Source organism: Ovis canadensis, chromosome 3 (genome assembly GCF_042477335.2).
Source record: "Ovis canadensis isolate MfBH-ARS-UI-01 breed Bighorn chromosome 3, ARS-UI_OviCan_v2, whole genome shotgun sequence".
Classification (NCBI taxonomy): Eukaryota; Metazoa; Chordata; class Mammalia; order Artiodactyla; family Bovidae; genus Ovis; species Ovis canadensis.
Window position 1 is genome coordinate 33,293,526 of NC_091247.1, and position 24,944 is coordinate 33,318,469.

Consider the following 24,944-nt stretch of genomic DNA (forward strand, 5'->3'; position numbering starts at 1 on the left):
AGACACAGGGAGAAGACTCCCCAGCACTGAAGGGCATTTGGGGCCCCAGAAGCAGCCGGCGTTTGGAGATGGCCAGAAAGACTTGAGCTCCACCCACTCACTGCAAGGTCTCAGCCCAATTACCCTTCATCTCTCACATCTGTAACCCTGGGGCCACCCCTGCTCTGAGAAAGACAGCCAGCAGACATCCGCTGAGCGTTACTGGCCAGGTGCCTCCAACTTTACCCTCAGAGAGACCTCAATCAATAAGGAGGGCAGCTAAGAGCAACTGGCTTCAGGTCATGCAGCTGGTTAATAAAGAGGTGAACCAGTCTCCCCACTGAGCCCTGTGCTATGTGCAGCCCCTCACCTGGTGCTTGGCACAGACATTGTGTAGGTGCTCACTGAATCTGAAGCTTTAAGAATAACAGCCATGGATAAATTGTGCCAGTTGTGACTACATAAAATGCATTTTCACTGTTGCTAGTCTGAGGGTGCTGCCCAGCTGTTCTCTGATTTCATCCCAGGCCTCCTGGAAGGTTGAAATCACCTTGAGCCACCAAAAGAAACTGGCTGCCTCCCCACTGGAATTCTTCCCAGTGGAAGTTGCTGACCGACTGAGGGCTCTCAAAGCAGGGAGTGCTGGCAAAAGAGAGCAGGGGGTCCCTGTATCCCATACATCATGGATGACAGAGCAGGACAGGAATTGAAGGTGGCTTCTGGAGGGGGTCAGAGGTGGGGCTTCTCCCAAACCAGATGCTCTAGAGAAGATTCGAGTGAGGGAGGCACAGGGCCACAGCTGATGCCCTGCTTTTTTCTACCTGATTTAAAGACTGGGGATGAGGGTGGAGAGAGAAGCACAGGGCAAGGAATCAAGAGGAAGAAAATAATTCTTTTCTCCTCACCTGCTATGTGCCAGGTGTCTCACACTTATTTCTGCTCATAACCCTTTAAGCAATGGATCTCAAGATTTTGGTGTACATTAGAATCACCTAGGGAGCTTTTAAAAGGCTCAATGACCAGACTACACCCTGAAAGTGTTAGTTGCTCAGTCATATCCAACTGACTCTTTGTGACCCTGTGGACTGTAGCCCTCCAGGCTCTTCTGTCCACGGAATTCTCCAGGCAAGAATACTGGAGTGAGTTGCTATTTCCTACTTCAGGGGATCTTCCCAACTCAGTGATCAAACCTGGGTCTCCTGCCTTGCAGGCAGTTTCTTTAACAGTCTGAGCCACCAGGGAAATCCCAGACTATACCGTACCACCAGTTAAACTGGAAATGGAGGAGGGTAAGAAGGTGGTGGGGAGAAGGCAATGGCATCCCACTCCAGTACTCTTGCCTGGAAAACCACACGGACAGAGAAGCCTGGTAAGCTGCTGTCCATGGGGTCACTAAGAGTCGGACACAACTGAGTGTCTTCACTTTCACTTTTCACTTTCATGCATTGGAGAAGGAAATGGCAACCCACTCAAGTGTTCTTGCCTAGAGAATACCAGGGAAGGGGGAGCCTGGTGAGCTGCCGTCTGTGAGGTCGCACAGGGTTGGACACGACTGAAGCAACTTGGCGGCAACAGCAGCAGCAACAGCAGGGAGGTGGTGAGGTCCAGGCATCGGTAGATTTTAAAGGTTCCCAGGGGATTTGGGGGTGCAATCAAATTGGAGAATCACTGCTTTCTGCAGTCCCCAGAACCAGCATTATCTGAGAACTTGTTTGAAATGCAGAATCTCCGGCCCTCCACAGGCCTAGGGAATCAGCATCTGAGACCCCCTCCAGTAACTTGTGTGACATGCTTTAGGGACAAACTATAAGCACCATCATTCTTCTGATGAAAGCTCAGGGAGGTTAAGTAATCCATCCAAGGTCACACCATGGCGGTTGCATATAAATGGAGACTCCAGACCCAAGTCTGCTTGATTCCCAAGCCCAGGCTCTTCCTACCACAGACACTGTGCAGTGTTTTAGGAAGCAGAACCTGCTAATAGAAAAGCAGCATTTTCCAGCAAGAGGAATCATGTGTGACTACTCTACAGAGACAGACTAGATTATTCCAGTCCACGAGGAAGCCAGTGGCCAGAACTTAAGAGGTTAAAATGCTCCTGGCACTGGTCCTACATCAGTGGTTACTCCATGGGGGAGGGGGAGAGGGAACAGAGAAAGGGGAGGGGAAGGAGGGGAAGGAAACAAACAGGCATCTCTCCAGATGGAAAAATGTTCAAATGTCAGAAGCCATGCAAGAAAGGGTGCACAGGGTGAAATGCCAACTTCACAGATGCCCCCAAATCCCTGCAGGTGGGAAAGAGCAGGAGAATTTCTAGGCCATGTGAAAGGACCAAAAAATGGCAGATGAGCTTCAATTAGTTTTACATTGGGGAAAAAAGTAATCCTAAATCTTCATTAAGTGATAGCTGTGAGCAGTCAGTTATAAACCACAAAAAGAGGAAAAGCGAGGACTAATTCTCTATGGTTCCCAGAATACATTGGCTTAATATGCTGCCACAGCTAAAAAAGCCAATAGTATCTGGCCAGGTACCATCACCAAGGCTTTTTTGGAAACAAAACAAAAATCATTCTACCCTAATATAAAACCATGATGCAGCTGAATCTGGAGTACTGTCTACAGTTCTCTCACTGCATCTCTGGGGACTTGAAGGAGAGAGAAGATTCAGAAAAGGGCGGCTAAAACCATGCAAGGGCTTAAAAAAAATAGGACTCTTCAGATGGCAAAGACAGAGAAAGGCTAAGAGAATGGACCTGGAAACTATACCATCAAAAGGTGTGAAAAGCAAAGATCTAGGCTTTTCTAATCAACCTCTGGTAGGGAGAATAAGAGCTTATACCTTGAATTTTTAGGACAAAGGGAAGTTCTTCTTTACAAAAGATAATATATTTATGGAATGTGATATCTCAAGAGTACTGGATTGAATAACTCACAGTTCATCAAGGGATTCTGGGGACATATTTTTAACCTTTTATTGTCTTTCTCTGCTTTCAGAAAAAAAAATTCACTAATGTCAAAATAAGCACAGAAATAAAACAAACGAAAAAAATTCACATATTCTTCATCATATAAATTAGCTTTTTACCCCAGATTTTTCCGTATGCACACATCATTTTTCATATCTATAGACATAGGATAAATACAAGTTTGCTGCTGCTGTTTCAGTCGTGTCTGACTCTGTGCGACCCCATAGACAGCAGCCCACCATGCTCTTCTGTCCCTGGGATTCTCCAGGCAAGAATACTGGAGTGAATTGCCATTTCCTTCTCCAAAATATAAGTTTATATCTTGCTATTTCCACACTATCAAATAGCTCAAGAATTTCCTGAACTAACACAACATTGTAAATCAACTATTCTCCAACAAAAACTTAAAAACAAAAGAATTTTCTGTTACTTTAATGATTGCATAATATTTGAGCTTCCCTGGTGGCTCAGACAGTAAAGAATTCACCTGCAATGCAGGAGATTCGGGTTCAATACCTGGGTCAGAAAGATCCCCTGATAAAGGGAATGGCTTCCTACTCCAGTATTCTTGCCTAGAGAATTCCATGGACAGAGGAGTCATAATATTTAGAGTGGATAATTTATAATATAAACCCCATTATAAGAAATTTTGTTTGGCTGGTTAATGTTTACAAGAAACACTCTTATGCATACAATTTTTTTGGACATGCTGCTCGGCTTATAGGCTTTTAGTTCCCAGACCAGGGGTTGAACCTGGGTCACAGCAGTGAGAGCACGGAGTCCTAACCACTGGACTGCCAGAAAATTCCCAATTTTTTATCTTTTAGATGATTTTCTTAGAAGGAAATTACAGAAGTGGACAAAAAGTTATAAACATTTTGTATATCTTAGAACATACTGTCAAGTTACCTTTCTAACAGTTTTACCACTTAAAACCATTGCCAGCAATAAATAATGGAACCGCTTTTATTCACAGTCATGAAGTATTATCATGATTTTCAATTTGGCTTAACAATAGATATAAAATTGAGTCTCCTATTTATATTCTCTGTAGCTCTGTGGCAGGCTTGCAAAGGTTTGCTCTCCCCTCTTCCAACATAAACTTTTATGCTTGCTTTTTTGTGTTTTGGTGATTTTAAAGTGAGGAGATGGACGTGACTTAAAACAATTCTTTGTTTATTCAGCCCCCACCTTCTCCAGCTACCCACACCCAGCTCAAGAAGTTGGACACAGGCAGACTTTAGGCTGCCCATCAGGCCTGGAATCTGATGCATCAGTCAACGCTACCAGGGCCGCCAAGTCCCAAGGCTCCTCCCACTGCCACCCGCATGCCATCATGCCCAGGATTCGTTTCTGTCTTGGTTCTTGCTCATCTGACTTCATGTTAGGCCTCCTCCTTGGAACTCTGTTTCAGGGTTTTTCCTTCTGGCCAGGGCCTGGGCTCCAGGCAGAGAATTTCTGGGAGATGCCAGACTGCCCGTATCACCCCATTCCATTCGTCCACTGCTCCTACACGTCTCTGCCTGACCCGCCAGGACCCAGCACAGACATGGTCTGAATGACAGCCAAATGTGCCTTATTGGTTTCTTGCCAAGTCTTGTCCACTGGCCCAGCCTACACTGTCACTCAAGCCAGCCTGATAGAACTTGTCTTGTGCTAGAAAAGGGGGCTGGTCCTGGCACAAAAACCTGGGGGTGGCCCCCAATCCAGGTGCAGAGTCTGAGCTCCCTCTTCTCCCCAGCCTCAGTCCATCGCTGCCTGCATCACCCCCATGCTCTGAGACATGTCATACGTGACTTTGGTTCTTCGCTTCGAAACAGTTTTGTGGTGGTTTTTTTCTTCTTTGCTTTTCTCATTTTTCTGAGGATACCAGTAACCATCTCCTCCTTTTCCTCAGAGATCTCTGCCTTTATCACCTAAGGAGGGCAGGGGACAAGGATGTCTCAAATCCCTAAGCCCACTTCAGGCTGGAAGGGTACAAAGCAGAATATGGGGTTTCCAGTTCCCAGGAAAAGTTCCCCAGAGCTCTTAGCTGCCCCAGCTAATGCTGCCTTTGCAATTTCTCAGGGAAAAAGAGTCCAGGTGGGTGGAGCCTGTAGACAGGGCTGGGTTTGGTTCTACTGGTTCTGAATATGTCCAGTGTAACTAAAAGGCCAGCAGAGGCTGTGGGGGCGGAAAACAGGGCAGGGAGTTGCAAGGACATGGTCTGACTCTTGTGAGAGGGAAACAAATCACCAGACAATTAAGGTGACCTCAGGGAATCATCAACCCCAATGCCCTGTGCTTCACAGAGGAGGAAACTGAGGCTCAGAGATGAAGACTTCTAAGTCTAGAACTCATAATTAAGGAGTCGGTATGTGTATCTGTTGAGGCTTCCCAGGTGGTGCTAGTGATAAAAGAATCTGCCTGCCAATGCAGGGGCCATGGGTTCAATCCCTAGGCCGGGAAGATGCCCTGGAAGAGGAAATGGCAACCCACTCCAGTATTCTTGCCAGGATAACCCCATGGATAGAGGAGCCTGGTGGGCCGCAGTCCATGGTGTTGCAAAGAGTGGGACACGACTGAAGTGACCAAGCACACACATGCACATGTGTATCCGTTCCTATATTGACTACACACTTTCCAAATAATTTCCCAATTTGATTAGGGCCTTTGCTTAGGGTATTAGAGGCAGGTCAGCTGCTGTGACAATTAGCAATTTACTGACCGGAGACATAGTAACACGTTTTTTGTTACCCGAATGTTACTGACTGGAGTGTTTCAAAATTCACTTACATAACAAATCCCCGGCCACAGGCATTATTAGTTCCTGCAAAATTCTCCCAGTTAATAGCAAAGATCACCACAGGGACCAGGCCAGCCTGCAGATACAGCCTGGGATATTCAGAAGCTGCCCTCTTCCCATCCCAGGAGCAACTGAAGTGCAAAATCAGGAGTAGAAAGGAGGCCCAGTGCTCATTAAACGCTGGTCTGGAAAACCAGCAAGGAGACAGCCAGGCGCAGCCAGCCACCCTCTGAGGAGATACCATCAAGTATGATTTTACAGAGAAGCCAAACAGGCTCTGCCTTGTGACTGCCAGCTAACCTATGACATTCTGCAAGAGACAGGAATCCTGGCTGCCATTTGCCATATGCCTGGGTTGGGTGCTTTTTGCATTTATCATCCTATTTAATCATCAAAAGAACTCCACGAGATAATGAATATGATCCCATCCTCAGACAGGTGAGGTGACTAGATTACGGTTATGGAGACAGTAAATGGCAGAAGTAGTATTTAAACACCAGCCTCCTGATTCCAAGTCCTTGTGCCACAGTTTTCTCCTGGATTTGAGCAGGAAAGCGCCTTGGGGGAAAGTAGCATTTGGTCTTTGCACCTTTGCCAACTCAGGAATCATCAGGAAAGCTCAGGGCACCATTTCTTTCTCTTCCAGATGAAACAGGCAGGGTTCTGCTGAAGATGCTTCTGCCTGTGTGAAGTTCTTATGGGGGCCTCTGAGATGAGTGGGATAGGGCTCTTAAGTGTGTGCTTGTGGGGAGGGCATCAGTATCACTAGGGTCCCTGAGAGAGGGTGAAGCCCGAATGCTCACAGGAAGGGCCACCTCACAAGTTCCATAGTGGAAAGAAACAAAGAGCACCCGGCCTGTCAATTAGAGAACATGAATCCTGGCACACACTCTGCCATCCTATTTGCTAAGAAATCTAGGGCATTAGCTCTTGGAGTTCTGTTTCTCTCATCTGTAAAATGGGGCAAATATTCACTAACCTTGCAGGCTTTGGTAAGAATGGTGAGCTGGAGAACAGGTGAAGAAATACCTAGTAAATGATAATGTACAATCAAATGTCAGAGGTTACTTCCTGTTGCAGTACCTGACACCTATCCACCACTCATCACACAGAACAAACAACCAGTGCAGCAATCCTGGGTCCCACCTCTTAGGGAATACAGCCACGCCTACAGTCACAAACCTGTTTCTCCTTTTGTGGCCTCTGGTTATAGATCTTGAGGAACCAGCAGTAAGGGAAAAAGAAATGAAAGAAACAATGGCGAGGGGAAGAAGAATGCTATTTTCAGTGATTCTCTGCCCTCAGGAACATAAATCAGGAAACTGAGTCTGAGTTCCTGCCTTGGGTCTCCTTGGATGCCTCAAAACACTACATGCTAGTAATTTTCTCATCCGAAAGAAGAAAAAATTAGGACTTTCCTGGTGGTACAGTGGATAAGAATCTACTTGCTAATGCAGGGGACATGGGTTCAATCCCTGGTCCAGGAAGATTCCATATGTTGTAGAGCAACTAAGCCTGAGCACCATAGCTACTGAAGCCCATGGGCCTAGAGCCCTTGCTTCATAATAAGAGAAGCCATCTCCATGAGAAGCCCTCACACCGCAACAAAGAGTAGCCCCTGCTCACTGCAACTGGAGAAAGCCCTCATGCAACGAACACCCAGTGCAGCCAAAAAAAGAAGGAACTAAGAGATCAGGAAACATATTGGCCAGAGAATGAGATGAGCTGGATTCCACCTCCAGTCTTGCACTGGACAAGATACGAATGCCCAGAAACGCTTCAGTCCACCTTGGAGAAAAACAGGAAGAAAAAAATCAGCTCATCTGCTTGAGTAGGAAAAGCATGATCACTTCAGATCTGATCCTTAACTTTGTCTTTCTCCTCTACTTCGTTCACTTATTTGCATTGTCCTAAAGGGTTTCTCTCCAACACTGGGGAAAAAACCCAGCCAGACAAAAGAACGCTATTAATACAATGTCAGAACTGGATGAGACCTAAGGATGCATAAAGTGTAGACTCCGTAGTTTACAGACCCTGGGTCGTTCAGCCTCCAGCTTCCAGGCAATGCTTGGTCATTCCTTTCCAGCCCTTACTGTTCCTCATCCAGGCTGGTCTCTAAACCTGGGCTCCTGACCTGCTGCTTCCACCGTGAATCAGCAAATAGTGCAGAAAGCAAGGAATCATTGATTGATCGTTTCTTATAGAACCAGAAGGGGAACTGACTTGTCCAAGTCACAGGATTACCAAAAACTGAGTACCATTAAGAGTTATTCTCGACCCTGGGTCTCCCTCAATTATTCATTTAAGCCAATCTTCCAACCATGTGTTAACACATTTCTTTTACATATTTTTCTCCCTTAAAAATTCTAGATTTGTTTTTAACAAAGTAATATAGCGAAAGTGAAAGTCGCTCACTCGACTCTTTATGAGCCCATGGACTATACAGTCCATGGAGTTCTCCAGGCAAGAATACTGGAGTGGGTAGCCTTTCCCTTCTCCAGGGGATCTTCCTAACTCAGGGATCAAACCCAGGTCTCTCACACTGCAGGCAGGTTCTTTACCAGCTAAGCCACAAGGGAAGCCCAAGAATACTGGAGTAGGTAGCCTATCCCTTCTTCAGCAGATCTTCCTGACCTAGGAATTGAACTGGGGTCTCCTGCATTGCAGGAGGATTCTTTACCAACTGAGCCACAAGGGAAGCCCTATATGCTTGCTGTTAAAAAAAAAAAAAGGTGAAAAAAGCCTCCTTCCTATTATTAATAAAACCCCTAGAGATAACCATTATTAGTGAGTTCCTGTGATTCACTCCAGAAATTTAAACAATTTAAAGACAAAGTTAACCCTACCTATTGATTTATATTCTTGGCCACAGTGTTCAAGATTTGTTGATTCTATGAATGAACGGCCCCAGACGGAGGTCTGAGGCTGGGGTTTGCATCATGTGTAAGGACAGAGATGAGTTCAGCATCTCAGCAGACAAGAGCTCCCACTGGGGTCTGTTAGCCAGGGATCTGGCATGAAGCCCCCTTTCTGAGCTGGTGATACAGGGTGGAGGAAAGATCGTGGGCTTTGGAATCAAGCAGATACCGGTTCATATTCCTGGCTAACATTCATAAGCATGTGACCTCAAATTGTTCCTTCATTACTGTGCCTTAGTATCCTCATTTGTCACGTGGAGATTAAAACACTACTATTTCATGGTGCTAGCGTGAGGACTAAATAAAACAACTCGAGAATACAGTGAGTACTAGACATTGTACATGCATGCTCAGTCATGATTGACTCTTGGAGACCCCACGGACTGCAGCCTGCCTGGCTCTTCCGTCCATGGAATTTTCCAGGCAAGAATACTGAACTGGGTTGCCATTTCCTTCTCCAGGGGATCTTCCTGACTTAGGGATCGAACCCAAGTCTCCTGTGTTTCCACATTGGTAGGTGGATTCTTTACCACTGAGCCACCCAGGGAGCCCATACTTGACATTAAGCATGCACTAAAGAAATGGTGGCTACGGTTATTATTCCAATTGTTGTTATTATTCTGCTGGCTCACTTGAAGAAAGAGAAAGCCTGCAGGTCCATTCCTTACCATTACAGACACACAGTTCAGCCCAGGGCCTGGTACCCCTCAATTGAGCATGTGTGTGTGTTAGCCGCTCAGTCGTGCCCAACTCTTTGCGACCTCATGGACTGCAATCCACCAGGTTCCTCTGTCCATGAGATTTTCCAGGCAAGGATACTGGAGTGGGTTGCCATTTCCTTCTCCAGAGGATCTTCCCAACCCAGGGATTGAACCCAGGTCTCCTGCACTGCAGGCAGATTCTTTACCGACTGAGCTACAAGGGAAGCCGAGTATATCTGAGAGCAAAGGGAGATGACTAGAAAGTAAGTCTTGAATCCGACCAGGATTTAATGCCCAGGCATTTCTCAGGATATTCAAAATTCTAGATATACACCAACCCCCCCCAGTGCAGGGACCCTACAAGCTCAGAGCACTGGAATCCACCTTACGCAGACTTGTCGTGGCTGAAGGGTTAGACTGGGTGGAAGTGAGACCATTTCTTATCTACTCAGGCTACCTGATTCAGCAGCTCTCAGGCCCAGTCAGCCCCAGAAGTGCCCCCAGACTGGCCAGGGGCAGCAGACTGGCAGGGCACAGATGGGAGGGCGTGCCCTTCTGCTGAATTCCAGGCCCTTCCTCCTAGTCCTCAAAGCACAATAAGAACATTATCATAGCCACTTCATCCAATCTTGTGCTGTCTGGGGGCTGGAGATGACTAAGGGCAATATGATAATACACTCCTCTAGCCAACACACAGAAAGAGAAACCTAAGACTGGACCAAAAGGCCTGCTGAGTCCCAACATAACTTGAATCGCAGAACCTCTGATGGCAATGTCTTACATACTTCCTGCAGGTCAGGTCTTTATATTACAAAATGCTCCCAGCTCACGGCAATTCTGTTAACTGATCACACCGCCAGGGACAGGAAGGAATGTAAGTCACTGCTCTCAGTGGTGCCAAGAAGCCATGGACTCTGACCTAGATGCCAGACCCAGCCTGGAGCTCTGGTTACTTGCTTCTCTCAAGGATCACAGAGGACTCAGCTGGAATGGGTGGTGGCAGTGGTGGGGGGTGGGGAGGGCAGTGTACACAGTTCCCTGATCTCCTGGCCCTATAAATCTCAGAGGGTCTGGCATGCGGCTAGTGTCCCTGGGACATGGGGAAGGAACCAGACCAGCTTTGGGAACATAGGTGCTCCCTGGATTACTGGGGATTCTTTAGAGACTGGACACACCCCTGTTTGAAGACTAACCTCAAGATCATGCCAGTGGAACAATACTACTTCATGCTCTCCTCTAAAGCACTTTCTCTCCCAATTGGGCTTTCTTCTCCCCAGAAATTCTGTTGTCCATCTCTTCACCCACTCTCTCTCTCTCTCCATCTGTCTCCCCAGCTCTGACTCCATTTGTCTTTCCTCTCTATTTCTTTCCTGTCTTTCCTCCCATTTTTTTCTTCTCATTGTCTTTCTCTAACCAGTCATGATAGAAAGCTGAAAATATCTTCCATTATTGGTTGAATTCATACATTAACATTTAAATCTTATCACCTTAATTTTCAAAAAGATGAACTGAACACTCTATATTTTGCTTAAAAAAATGCTACTTTTAACAATAAAGGACTTTGAAGAGGAGGGAACTTTAAAGATCACCTAGTTCAATGACTTTTCTGGCTTTTGAATCCCTTTAGAGCAACTGTGATGTTCAGCTTCTCCTTGGACACTTCCAGGGATTGGAGACATTATCTCTTGAAGCAGATCAATCCTAACTATCAAGAAGCTCTTTACATTGAGTTTAACCTGCTGCCGTAATTCTCACTCCCTGGTTACTAGGACAACCTGTGATATAAAAACAGTACAATCAGCAGAAGGGCAGTGAGAAACATCCTAAGTTCAAAGTATGGGGTAGAGGAGTTGGCTGTTAAGTTCTCCTATCACTTTCTTAGGTAGGTGACATTGGAGAGAGATAACCAGGCTCTGGTAGGTCTTGAATGCCAAACCAAAATGTGATGTGTTTAACATATCAGAAAGATGGCCAAGTGAAGACATCCATTAGGTAACTGAAGATAACAGTAATGAAGTTATTATTTATGAACGCTTACATGCTAGGAATTGTGCAAAATGCTTTAATGTTGACTGTCACCTTCTCAAGAGCACTATGACATAGGTACTATTATCCCACTTTATAGATGAGGAAACTGAGGTCTCAGAACTGGTAAATCAGGCCTGCCTGACTCTGACATCACCTCTGAATGCAGCATTCTACAAAAAAAGGTCAGCAAAGACCCAGACAGATCTTGATTTGGGAGTCACTTACATTAAGGGAAGGAGGGTCAAGAACAGAGGGCCAAGGGTCTCATTTGAGCCCTCTTCTACAGATGACCCCTCGACTCCATTTCCAGTCCTGTACTTGTTTTTAAACTCCCCTGTTGGGACCTCCCTGGCGGTCCAGTAGTTAAGACTCCGCCTTCCAATGCAGGGGGTGTGGGTTTGATTCCTGGTCTGGGAGCTAGGTTTCCCATATGCCTTGTGGCCAAAAAACCAAAACATAAAACAAAAGCAATATTGTAAAAAAAATTCAATGAAGACTTAAAAAAATGATCTATAACAAAAAAATCATTAAAAAAACCAAACCTCTCCATCTCCCGCTTTTCACTGGACTCTGTCACCTCAAATTCAACACATGTACCCCCACTGCTGTCATTTTTCACTACCTCCCCAGCAACCAGTCCCGGTATTCATAATTCTTTAAGCAGGAGAGGATCAGAGTTTGTGTCAAACTGACCTGGACCTAATTAGATTTGCCATATACATATCACGAGGCCTTGGGCAAGTCACAAAATCTGGGTTGTCTCAAGTATAAAATGGAAACAGTAATAACACCTTCTTGGAAGGTGTCTGTGAGGATTACATGAGATAATCTGGATATAATATATGGTATAGGGCTTGGCACATGACAAGTGCTACGTAAATGGCATGATTCTTGCTAGTACTGTTGTTTCTCGAGCGTCAGACTCCTTCTCTTGTGAAACTGTCTATGGTGAACCCCAATGCTGAGAAGTGGAGGAAGAAGGGGGACTGACAGAGAGACAATGAAATTCAAGCAGCCTGTACTCTCTGTAGTGACCTCATCCCTCTGGCTTCAGGGGCGGCTTCTGCAGGGTCTCTTTCCCATACCCACTACAGAAAGAGTTGGGCTCTAGCCAAGCAGCCCCCTCCCTCCACCCCCTCCAGACCTACTTACGTGGGGATCAACAAGCAGTGTGTTGTTTCTACCTCTTCCAGGCCTCTCTTCATTTCGAGCCTGCATTTTGTATCATCTGCAGCCCTTGCCTCCCCTACACACCCTTCTTTCCCTCTAAAGATCTAGAGCCAAAGCTTTAGAAATCATCCAGTCCAAGCCCTCAAAAAATTAAGCTCAAAATGAAAACAGGTATTAAAACATGTTCCTTGCACAATGAAAGTGGGCTTTCTCTCGATCCACCCACACACATTGCATATTCTCAAGGTAGTGAGACTGCACTGTGCACACACTGGAATTGCTGTTGTGCAGAGCCGGAACCTCAGTCGTGGGTCTGGCCTGTGGCTTGACCAACTCCCCCTACCTCTCGGGTCTGGTACGCGCTCAAGCCCCCCGGAGACACGGTGGAAGTGTGGATGGCTAACGACTACCCAGAAACAGGGCGCTGATGACAATCACCAACCCTCACACGTTTGCACACCTCGAACCCCCTAAGGTTCAAGGTAAATATGAGAGGAGATGAAAGGAGACTCCTAGGAGATAGGCACTGTGTTTGTACACAGTGAGCGGAGAACAAAGGGAATGGGGACCCCAGAGGTGGTGGGCAGGAAAAACGGGTGAGACAGACTGTAAGATGAGTCAGAGAGAATGAATGAGGGCACTGGGTCGCGTCAGCCACTGCTCAACTGCCCCCAGCGGCAGTGTGAACTGGAAGAAGGGAATTGGGGAGGGGGGGATGAGAAGGGGAGCTGATGTCATATCTCAGAAAGCGGGAGCTGGAGTGTGTCGAACATGGGGAGCAGAAACTCATTTCCAGGAGGGATCCGAGCTCCTGCCTTTGGAGGGCTCCTAGATCCTTCTCGCCTGGCTCTGCTCCCACAGCTGCAGGCAAGGCAGCTGAAATGGCAGGGGAAAGAAAACCTTAAGCCAGAAATAAAGGTATCAGTCCTGGAGATCACTGGACCCCTGCTTGGCAGACAGAAGCCACCCAGCGGCTGTTAATGCCCTCCATTTATTTCAAATGCCCTCACACTAATGATCTCACTTCATCTTCAGCACAACCCTGTGAACCAGGCAGGCCTGGGAGGACCTCTGCCATGCTCCTCCCCTCATTACCCAGTGGATCCCTCAAGGGCCCTCAAATTGTTTCCTCCGTCCTCCAAACAACCAACTCTGAACCAGCAGTGCCTTAGGGAGCCTGGGGTCCTCTGTCCAGGCTCTGTTCTGGGCTTGCTGGCTGCTGTTGGTCCTGGGCTGGGTGTGACAAGAAGTCACAGGATGTGGAATCATTCCTCTCCTGGAATTTCCCAGACGCCCCTCCCCCTTTGCTTATATCCGAAAGCCTGGCACATAATGACCATGTCACCCAGTCCCCAAGGAGCTGCGTCAGACTTCCCCTCATTAGGCAAATGGAAACCCAAGCCCTAGAGAGGCAAAGGCCTTCGTCACGAGTCACACAGACAGCACACATGGAGGGATTTGTGAAGACCTGAAAACAGCACAGCATAGACCTGGATTCCAGTCCTGACTTTGCCACCTATCAATCCAGGTCACTGAGACTGTCGGCAGCCTTGGCTTTCATCACTGTCAAATGGAAACAGTAATATTCATCTCTGGAGATAGCTGCGAGGATGCCATGAGATCAAAATATAAGAGTTACATAAAAATGAATTACTCTGATTATCAAGTAGCAAGGTAACAACAGCAGGACTCTAGTGTAATAGAAAGAAGCTAGACCAAGTGTAGAGTCTGGCTCTCCTTAACTCACCTGTGTGGCCCTAGGTGAGTCTGGGCCTCAGTTTCCCAAGGCCTCTGGCAGTTGTAAGAAGGGAGATTCAGTGGGCTATGCCTCTACTGCAAGAATTCTGCCACTGGCCACTGATCTCTTGACTGCCCCATTATCTGTGCTCCAAGAATCTTATGGAGGGAGCCAGGGAGTAGGCAGCAGTGGGAGATCCATTGTTCCCAGTGGAAAGGATTCCAGTGGATCCTTCGCTCTATCCCTTCTACCCATGTCTTCGGGGGTAAAGAGCACCCTTGTAGCCTCTTTTGCCCCCTGGCTTTAAGGATGGGTGGAGGTGGAGAGCAATGGGTAGCGGTGAGGCTCTTGGTGATGAAACTGATGACACACCACCCCTGTAAGATTTCCCGGTGGAAAGCACTAGACTGCCCAGATTTCCTTTCTCCTGGAAGAGCTGAGTCTAACTGTCCTGGCTTTCACATCCTGCTTCTTCCAGGAGGACCCCAAATGTGCCAGGCCCCTGATCCTTTCTTTGAGGAAGCGGCTCAGCATAACCCTTGCTGAGCTCCTGGTGGTGAATTAAATATTAAAGAAGCAAGGCCAGAACCCCCCGGTGCAGCAGCACATTCTCATAACACAGACAATGGTGTGCAGCTCAACTGTCCCTCCTCCAGCTGCTGCCATGCTCCCTCCCAGGCGGTGCTTCCCTGAGCCCCAGCCCACACTCCTGAGAGGGACTAAGAAACGATAGTGTTTTGCTCTCCCCAGCAAGACGTCAGCTCATGGTTCCCTGCACCCTTCCTCCAATCCACAGTTAAGGACTCTATGGACCTGGAAACGCCTGGGACAGGGACTCCTGGCATCTGTGACAACAAAATTTAATAGGTCGGTGGCCAGCCAGGCAGGGGGACCTCTGCAGCTTAGCTCCACTGGGGCCTGGAGGTGTCCCTGGGGCTGTGGGAATGCTGAGGCCCTGAGGTCTCTCAGGGTAATGGGGAATTGGGTCTTACTAGGAGCTAGCTGGTTTGCTGCTCAGATTAGAAGAACCTCAGAGATCACCCAGGCCAACCCTCTATTTTACAAAAAGGGAAACTGAGGGTTGAGGAAAGGAAGACACAATAAACACAGGGTCACTCAATGAGCTACAGTACATCTAGCCCTAGACTCCAGGTTTCCAGTGTAGAGCCAGAGGTGCTCTCCTACCCTCAGCATGATCTCCTCCCTAAACTTCCAAGCAATAGGCCCTGTGGACTGCTGGACTGCCTTCACAGGGAGCAGGACCCATTTATAGTCCCACCTTGCCATTCAAGAATTGAAAGGGCCCAAGGGCCACTGGTTCCAGCTTGGCTCTGCTACTTTGTAGGATGGAACCTCATGTCACTTTTCTGAGCCTTAGCCCCTCATCTGTAAACATAGGGATTTAACAACCAGGACCCCAGATAGCTACCATAAGGATCAATTGAGAGCACGTACACAGTTATGGAAACTGTGAAGTGTTATCCAAATGTCAGGTATTAAAGCAGCGTGAGGTCTGATGGTGCTGCAAAGGGAGGCCATCACAAGGGAGGCAGCTAAGCAAGAGTGAGAACCCACACCTAAATGAGGCTCAACGCCTGCCTGGCTGTCCATGGGCCTGACCGGTTCTGGAGGCCACCAGCAGAGACTGCCAGGCTGCAGGTCAGGCCAGCCCAAGCTCACGGGCTTGAGAGGCTGCCTGCCTGGTTTTGCTCTGTGTGTGAGTCTGTGTTTCCTTTTAGGTGCTCCTCAGCAGCTCTGCCTGGCAGCCCAGAGCCGCAGAAATTTGCCAGGCTTCTCCAGGGGAGCACTTGGCAGAAGGGCAGGACACCTTGCTTCAGGCCAGACCGCAGATCCTCAAAGCAAAGCCTGCCAGCCCAGATCCCTCTGGGGGCCTCTGGAGAGCCCTTGCTTCCTTGGGGACTCTTACCTTGTACTTGGCGGCGAGCAGCTCCGTGGCTTCCTGCTCCCGCCGCAGGTCTTCCAGCATCTTCTCCTTCTCCTCCAGCAACTTCTGCTTCTCCTCGCTCACCAGACTGCGGTCGTCCTGGATGGCCGCCTTCTCTTCCTCTAGCCGCTCCTTCTGCTCCTGCAGGTAGTTCTCCATGTTCTTGTCCAAGGCTGTCTCCAGGATGGGCTGGGGCGGGCGGTGGTTGTTGTTGTTGTCATCCTCCTCTTCGGCTACCCAGGCCTCGATCACCGGTCCCTCCGGGTACCCGGCTGGGGCTGACACGGCCTTCTTCCTGCGGCTGCTCTTCCTGCGGAGTCGCTTTCCCAGCATCCCCTTCTTCTCCAGCTGGGCCTTCAGGCGGGCGATCTCCTCCTGGAATTCCCGCAGAAGTGTGTCCTTGGGGTCCTCGTTCACCCGGGGCTTGTTTTTGATGTTCTTGGCCCGGTTGGCGAAGCGCAGGGTGGAGAGGCTCTCGTCGTAGCTGTGAGAGGCTGGCCCCAGGGTGGCCACCATGATGGTCTTGGCATTTCCCCCCAGAGAGTCCTGGAGCAACCGGGTCAGCTTGGAGTCCCGGTAGGGGATGTGGGTGCTCCTGTTACCCGAGAGAGCAGCGATCACGTTGCCCAGGGCGGACAGCGACAGGTTGATTTTGGAGGCTTCCTTCGGCCTCTCTCCACCACTGCCTCCACCCCCTCCACCACCGCCACCACCAGTGGGCTGTGTGGTGGTCCCTCCAGTGGTGTTGGGGCCTGCTTTGTTCTGCCTCTCGCTACCAGCCAAGTCCACCAGGTTGAGCTTGCCCACACGGATGTGGTCCTGGCCATCCGAGCCACGCTCACTGCACTCCACGGTGATGACAAAGATGGCATGGGAGCGGGAGCTGACCTCATTCATGTGTGTGCTGCCCACTGCCCGCGTCTGGTTCCCCAGGTTCATCACGTGCTCTATCTCCTTGACATTCTTGGTGACGAAGGAGGACAGGTCCTTGATGTAGACGCCTGTCTCAGGGTTCTCCTTCAGCTCCAGCCTCTTGCCGGGCTCCTTGGAGAGCAGGTCTCGAATCTCCTCCTGGTAGATCTCCAGGTAGGAGGCCCGGACCAAGTACTGCTGGTTCTGGGAGCGCGAGATGTGGGTGAAGATATGCTCAAAGGCATTGGGGATGACCCCGCGGAGCTCGGGCTCCACCCAGGTCCCCTGCATGGTGTAGGTCTTGCCCGTGCCTGTCTGTCCATAGGCAAAGACGGTGCCGTTGAAACCTTGAAGAACCGAGTCTACCAGGGGCCTCACGGTTTCATCATACAAGTCTGCCTGCTTGGAGCTGGCATCATACACGGCATCAAAGGTGAAGGTCTTGGGCAGCTCCCCCAGGGCAGCGCGGGGGTTCCGCAGGGTCACCTGGCCTAGTTTCACGTCCATGGTCAGGATCTGCTCGTGACCAGCAGCCTCCTCCTTCCGGCTGAGGGGGCGGCACCGGGCCACCACCTTCAGGGCCTCGCTGGCCTTGGTTTTACTGGCCATCTTGCTGCTCTGTCCTTCCTGCACACCCCCCACCCCCGGACCCCCTCCGCAGCCTGGTTAGTCCTGCTGTCCTTCCTAGGTCGGGATCAGCGGGGCCGGCCCAGCCCCCAGGCACCGTTCTTCAACCCGCATGCAGCCTCCTAGGGTGGAGATGCTGGGAGCTGGCCCTGCCGCTACTGCAGTCCGGGCCTCCACCGCTCTCCGGTCCTCGCTGCACCGGCTGCGGAGGGAGAATTAGGCAGAATCGCCGGGCAGCCGCGGGAGCAGCGCCTGCCGAACGGCAGTACCCAGAGCCCGCCCCATGCTGGGGCAGAGGGAGCGCTGCCGTAAACAGCGACGGGCAACAATGAGATAAAGGAAGAGGAAAATGGGATGGGGGTGGGCGGCAGAGCTGTCTTCTCGTCCTCCTCCTCCTCTAGAGATCCATGGCGGGGGATGGGGGGAAGGGTGCTGCAGGTTCTGGGGGGCCGGGGGTCCCGGCCCTCCCAAGGGCAGAGGCTCACCTGGAGTCCTCTCCCCCAGCTGGGGGATCATTCATTGCAGCCAGCGCGGCTGCTGCAGCCTCTGCCTCCGCCTTCCCCGCCGTCGCCACCGGAGAATGAGAGAGAAAAACAGAAGGGGATGGGGCGGAGCAGCCGCGGCGAGAGTGATGTTGCCGCCGCTCTGCGGCCCCAGCTAAACCGCCCGGCTGGGGTGGGGCAAGGGGCGGGGCCGCGGGGCGGGAGACGCGAGCCGGGCGCGGCCAGTGCGCTGGGGACCCGGGTGCATCGCCCGCCCGCACCGCGCCCCCGCCACGCAGACCGCCCCCCTCCGGAATGACAGGCTCCGGTGCCGACCCAGGTCCTGCGCCCACCAAGCGGGTGCAGCGCAGCCACCGCCCGCCGTCACCCCACTGGGGCGGGGCATGCTGGGAGTTGTAGTCCTGCCTTTGTTAACCCGGTTCTGGCAGGTTGCTAATGACTTCTCCAGTCCGAGAGGCCCCTCCCTCTCTGGCCTGCAGCCTCCGGAGTGACTGTTGAGGTTGCAGCCTAGCTGCTGGAGGATGCGGGGTATCCACTGCCCACACCTGTTTCCTCCACAGCCAGCATCCTCTCTCTCTCTCTCTCTCTCTCTCTCTCTCTCTCCTGCTCCTGCCTTTCTGCCTCCAGACCCCTACATGTCACCCCCCTCCCCTTCAGGGTGTTGCCAGGCATTCTAACGCAGAAATTCTTCTTGACTGTCTTTTCCTCTCCCTGCCCTGGTTTACTTCTGGCCTTCCTTTTCTCTCTCCTGGAACCACCTTCCAGATGATTCTCTCTCAGCATCCTTTCTGCACATGCACTCTGGTCCCCTCTCCTCCTCCAACACCAGCCTTCCATATTGTATTAAAGCCTCTCCATCTTCTGACTCCTGCCACTTCCCAGCCTCACTTCCAGCTACTCTCCTATAGAGAATCTATATTCTAGACATTCATTCCTTTGAACAGAAAAGCAGAGACATCACTCTGCCAACAAATGTCTGTATAGTCAAGGCTATGGTCTTCCCAGTGGTCACATTTGTTTGTGAGAGCTGGACTATAAAGAAGGCAGAGCACCAAAGAATTGATGCCTTCTAACTGTGGTGCTGGGGACGACTCCTAAGAGTCCTTTGGACAAAAAGGAATTCAAACCAGTCAGTCTCCAAGGAAATCAATCCTGAATACTCATTGGAAGGACTGATGCTGAAGCTCCAGTAGTTTGGTCACCTGATGCAAACAGCTGACTCATTGGAAAAGTCCCTGATGCTGGAAAAGATTGAGGGCAGAAGGAAAAGAGGGCATCAGAGGATGAGATGTCTGTATGGCATCCCTGATGCAATGGACATGAACTTGGGCAAACTCTGGGAGGTGGTGAGGCACAGGGAGGCCTGGCATGCTGCAGTTCATGGGGTTGCAAAGAGTCGAACATAACTGGGTGACTGAACAACAAACAACAGCAAGCGCCTGATAAGCCCCAGGCCTCATTCTAGGAACTGGCACTTCTGGTCCTCAAGGCCCTTACAATACTAGAAACCAGGTTTTGTTGCCTTCTGGCTGTTCCATGTTGCACCTTTGTGCCTTTGCCTGTTACTCTTCTGTACTTGGTACCCTGCCCTTGCCTCCTCTGTGAAGCCTTCCCTGACCAATCTCTTTCCTTTTACAGAGAAAGACACAGAATTTGCATAGAACAAAACCTGGACTCGAGCTACAGTTCTGATTTCCACCCAACTGTGTGAATTTTGGCACACAATTTACCTTGCCCTAGCCTTAGTTTTCTCATCTATTTAAAGCCATTGGTTTTAAAGTGGTTGTGAAGTTCAAATGCTACTGCTGATTATAAAGTACTGTACCAATGAGAAGACTCATTTTTAAGAAAGCCCTTAAGACATACATGTGTCCTGGCTTGGCTTGCCCAACAGCTCTGCTTCCTTAAGTATCCTGGACAAACCAGGTCTACATTTGGCATTCCACTTTTGGGTTGTCATATTTTTTTTTTCCTCTAGGATACAAATCAAGTATAATTTCTCAAGTCCAGGGAACAAGCCAGTGTCCTACCCCTGTTCATTCTGCAGAGGGGAGTTGAATCTATGCATTGGGCCTGACTTGTCCTTATTCTCCCATCTTAAGGCCCTTCTTCACAGAGTCACCAGAAGAATCTTTCCACAAAACATTTCCAGTCACATTATTTTCTATTTGCTCAGTTCTTCAATTCTACAAAACCTGTCTCCTCACCTCCTCCCCATCTTCAAATCCCCAGTACCCAAATGCTAGCTCAGCTGGAAGCCTGAAGCTTAGCTGGTGGCTTCCCCACTTCTGAAGTTTCCTGACCTTCCTCAGCCCTCTCTTTGACCAAGTTCTACTGCTTGTGATTAACTTGGCTTTTGAACCAATTACTGGGTGAGGTTTTGGCTTTGGCAACCTGACTTCTGAATGGACCATTTGGCTCTTGAACTGTTTTCTTGTTGCACTTGGCTTTGGTTTTTGGACTACCCTTTCTATGTTTTGGCTTACAACCTTGGCACTAGAGTGCTGAATAAAGGGGATTCCAGCCCTGTTCTTTCCACCAAATGCACCACCTGACAAGGCACTCACCCAGATCCTCCCACATGGGAGGGAGACTGGAGGAGACTACTGCTTATAAGTTGTGTGGCCCTAAGTAAATTATTCGACTTCTCTGAACATCTATTTTCTCAGTGGGAAAGTGAAGATAGGAACGCTTACTGACTCATGGGGTTTACGTGAGAATAAAGTCAGATAACGTATGTGAAAACTCCCAGGACATAGAAGATAGTCATGAAATAGTAGTTTTCCTTCCTTTTGTCCTTTGCATGAAAGGTTGTTCACATTCTGTGTCTCCCTTTTTTGGCAGTCCTTAACCAACTGACCTCTTTCAACCCCAACATTCAATATTGTAATTTCCTAAAGCTTGGTCCTAAGTCTTCTTTTCCTTCCAATGCTACCCTCTAGTGATCACTATAGCTTATGGCTTCACTCTGTGTTTAAATGATTCCTAAATTTCTACCGGTCCAAACTTCTCTATTCTCCACTTTTATATATCCAATTCTCTAATACATGCAGCCACTTGGATGGTCCAAGTACCTGAAGTTGTACTTCTGAACACCAAACTCATCGTTCTCCCCTCCACACTTGCTCCTCCAAGAATGTCCCTAGGTCTATAAACAGCTCTTCCCCTACCCTCAACACATCTGTTCAAATGCCAGATTCTATCGACTCAACTTCCTAAATATTTCTCAGATCTATCAACTTCTTCTCCCTTTTCACAGCCAATATCATGACCCAAGCCACCATTTTCACTGGTCTGGCTTCCCACGGGAGTGTCTAGTCTGGTCTCCTTCAGTCTATTCTTACTTCTACCCATTCATTCTCTATAAAATATTCTTTTTAAAAACACTTGTCTGGGATTTCCCGGGTGGTCCAGTGGCTAAGACTCCATGCTCCCAGTGCAGGAGATCTGGGTTCAGTCCCTGTTCAGGGAACTACATCCCACATGCCACAATTAAGATTGAAGATCCTGTGTGCTGCAACTAAGATCTGGTGCTGACAAAATTTTTTTTAAGTAATCAGTATCAGTTGCTAAGCAAATGAATGAGAGTTCAGGACAAGAAAATAGGGAGGCAAGACAAAGTAATAAACTCCTATTTGTAGAGTGATTTGCAGTTAATAGAGTATGATCATATACATTACTCACTTTACCCTCACATCAACCCCCTAGGAAAAGAGAAAATATTAATATCCCCATATTGTGAGGACTCTAAGCTTCAGGCTAATCAAGTAACTAGTCAGTCTTCAGACTCCCAAACTGAAACCCTGGGGGTCTTTCCTCTTTGTCATGGGGAGAGCTTACTGTGAAGATGGCAGAACAGTTGCTTCTTAGTTCTGGTTTGAATGACAGTTTCCTCGGAGTCCAGACGCATCATCTCCTTACAGGGAGGAGGAAGCTCCCTTTGCTGCATTTCCTTTGACAATGAAAGTTCTTTTTTCCCAGGGGATTCCCATGCCAGCATCTTCTTCTGGTATGGTCTCAGTAACAGTCAGAGTGAGACTATGTTAAGAAGGCAGAGCTGGCTTTTCAGTAACCCACCAGGGTTGGGGGTGGGGTGGGGTTGGGGCCTGCAAATTTTCACATGTAAGTAAACCAGTATGTGTTTACCTTGCAAAAACAAATTCTACCAGCAGAGGGAGATAGGACTATGTGACAAAGTCACTAGATGGGCTGCAAATTTCTGGGCTCTCAATCACTGTGAGATTATTTAACTCAAGGGTTTCCAATTGTGTCCAAGTCTAGATTACTCATACCTCCTCTTCTCCCAGAAGCTTATTTTTTCCTGTCTCTGCTATATTTTTCTTTCTTTTTTTTTAAACTGGAGTAGAATTGCTCTACAATATTATGTTTGTTTCTGCTGTACAACAATGTGAATCAGCTACATGTGTGTATCACCTCCTGCTTGAGCCTCCTTCCCACCCCCCATCTCACCCCTCTAGGTCATCACAGAGAACCGAGCTGAGCTCCCTCTGCTTTATGAGAGCCTCACTGACATATATACACTACCATGGGTAATTTCTAGTAAATGGAATTTGAGCCAACTGCTAGCCCCCAAAATAAAGAAAAGAAAAATCTGAAAATTAAAAAAAAAATCTTAATACTAAAAAGAGCTCTCCTTAGTAACTACCATTTATTGAGCACCTAATAGGTGGATTACATTTGTTTTATTTAACCTTCACACTAACCCAATCGGTAAATGGCAATATTGGGTCATAAGCCTAATTTCTCTAACTCCACCACCCTGTACTGGACCCCCAGGTTTAGCTCTCAGTCTGCGCCCCACCTGGACTAACTCTACTTTCTTCTTCTTTCAATACCCCTTTCACCTTCAGCCTCCTCAGTAAAAAACTTTCCTACCCCCTCCAGGCCTCAGAGGGTCTCTTTTTTCCTTACCTCCTATGGCAGTTACCTTCTGCTTTGTAACTTTTCAAATTTGGGGGGCACACTGTGTGGAATGTGGGTCTTAGTTCTCTGACCTAGGGTCAGACCTGAATCCCATGCGTGGAAGTTTGGAGTCCTAACCACTGGACCTCCAGGGAAGTCCCTAGCTTCTGCTTTTTCTAAATGGTATTATCCATCCATCTATGAAAATATCCTGTCCCCTAGCTGCCTTTCTTAGACTTTGCTGTATTTAAGTTTGTCATTAAAAAATGATTTAATAACACGTTTTGAAGAGTTTGGATCCTCTATAGAACTACGTGGCCTTTTAAGAAAAATATTATATTTATTATTGACTCCTTTTCCTCTTCCCTTATATGCCATCCACACACACACACACACAAAATTCCTATCTGGGTTCTTTCTACAAAAATCTATTGATCCTGACTCCAAAGTACTGCGTGCCACCACCACAGTCATTCTAGTCCATGCCACCTTCATCTCTTGCCTGGACACTGCAGTAGCCTTTAACAGGAATCCATGCCTTAGACTCCCTTCTCCACAGCACAGCTAGGGTCTTCCTTCTAAACTGTAAATCAAATCATACCACTTCCTGCTCTCAACTTTCCAGAAGCCTCTCATCACTCTTGGAGTCAAATCCCGACTCCCTGGCCAAGCTGCGTCCGCCTTCTGTGACAGGTCCCTGGCTACTTCTCCCATTTCGTGTCTTCATGCTCTCCCTGCCCTCCCTCCAATCCAGTAACACTGGTCTCCTTGTTCTTCAGTCCTGCCATGCACATTCCAGCCATAGGGCCTGTGCACTTGCTCTTTCCTACACCACAGGATTTTTCTCCTGTGGCTGCGCATGGTTTCTCTCTCTGACTTCATTCAGCTGCATTTTCAAATGTCATCGTCTCAGAGAAGCCTTTCTGACCATGCTTCCTGAATTCTCCCTCCATCAGTCTCTATCTCCTTGCTCTGTTTTATTTCTCTTCATAGCACGTATCACAGTATGACATTCTAGATGTTTCAGTATCTGCTTATGCATTATCTTCCCATTAGAATATGAGCACCAGGACAGAACTTTATTCTGTATCCTGGTGCTTACAAATATGGCTTGTTCACAACAAGCCCCCAGGAAATGTTTGATGGGTAAATGAGTGAATGAAGTTGTTACTAGCCTTCATGATCATCATTTTGAAAGACTGCTTCACTTAAGGTGTTATTTTAAATTATGAAACATTAGGTTGAACCATGTGAAATCACTGTTAGGTTAAATCATTAGATTAAGTTAGCTGCCTGCTCAGTCGTGTCTGACTCTTTGTGACCCCCATGAACTGCAGCCCACTAGGCTCCTCTGTCCATGGAATTATCCCAGCAAGAATACTGGAGTGGGTTGTCATTTCCTCCTTCAGGGGATCTTTCTGACCCAGAGATGGAACCTGTGTCTCCTGAGTCTCCTGCATTGCAGGCAGATTCTTTACTGCTGAGCCATCAGAGGAGCCAGCCACTAGGTTAGAATGGTTGAATATTGTCACTTTCACACAGTTCACTCAGCACTATAAAACACACTCAGAACATTACATTACATGACTATACCACTTGAAGAATTATCATTAAACATTCGGGTACCCGCTACCAAGGCCAAGATCAGAACATTGCCAGCATCCCAGGAATCTCCTTTAGGACCCTCTGCACTCACAATCCCTTCTTCCTCTCTAAGGTAACCTCTCCCCTTTCACGGTAATCACTTGC

At 48.4% G+C, this 24,944-nt stretch overlaps 1 protein-coding gene across 1 annotated transcript in view; it reads right to left on the reverse strand.

Moving 5' to 3' along the window:
• Positions 1–18,613, reverse strand: part of KIF3C (kinesin family member 3C) — a 36,163-nt gene extending 17,550 nt beyond the window's left edge. Inside the window, exon 1 of the mRNA XM_069580262.1 lies at positions 16,213–18,613. Coding sequence (XP_069436363.1) covers positions 16,213–17,751 — 1,539 coding nt within the window. The 5' untranslated portion in view covers positions 17,752–18,613. The remainder of the gene's footprint in view (positions 1–16,212) is intronic.
• Between the last annotated feature and the right edge of the window lie 6,331 nt (positions 18,614–24,944).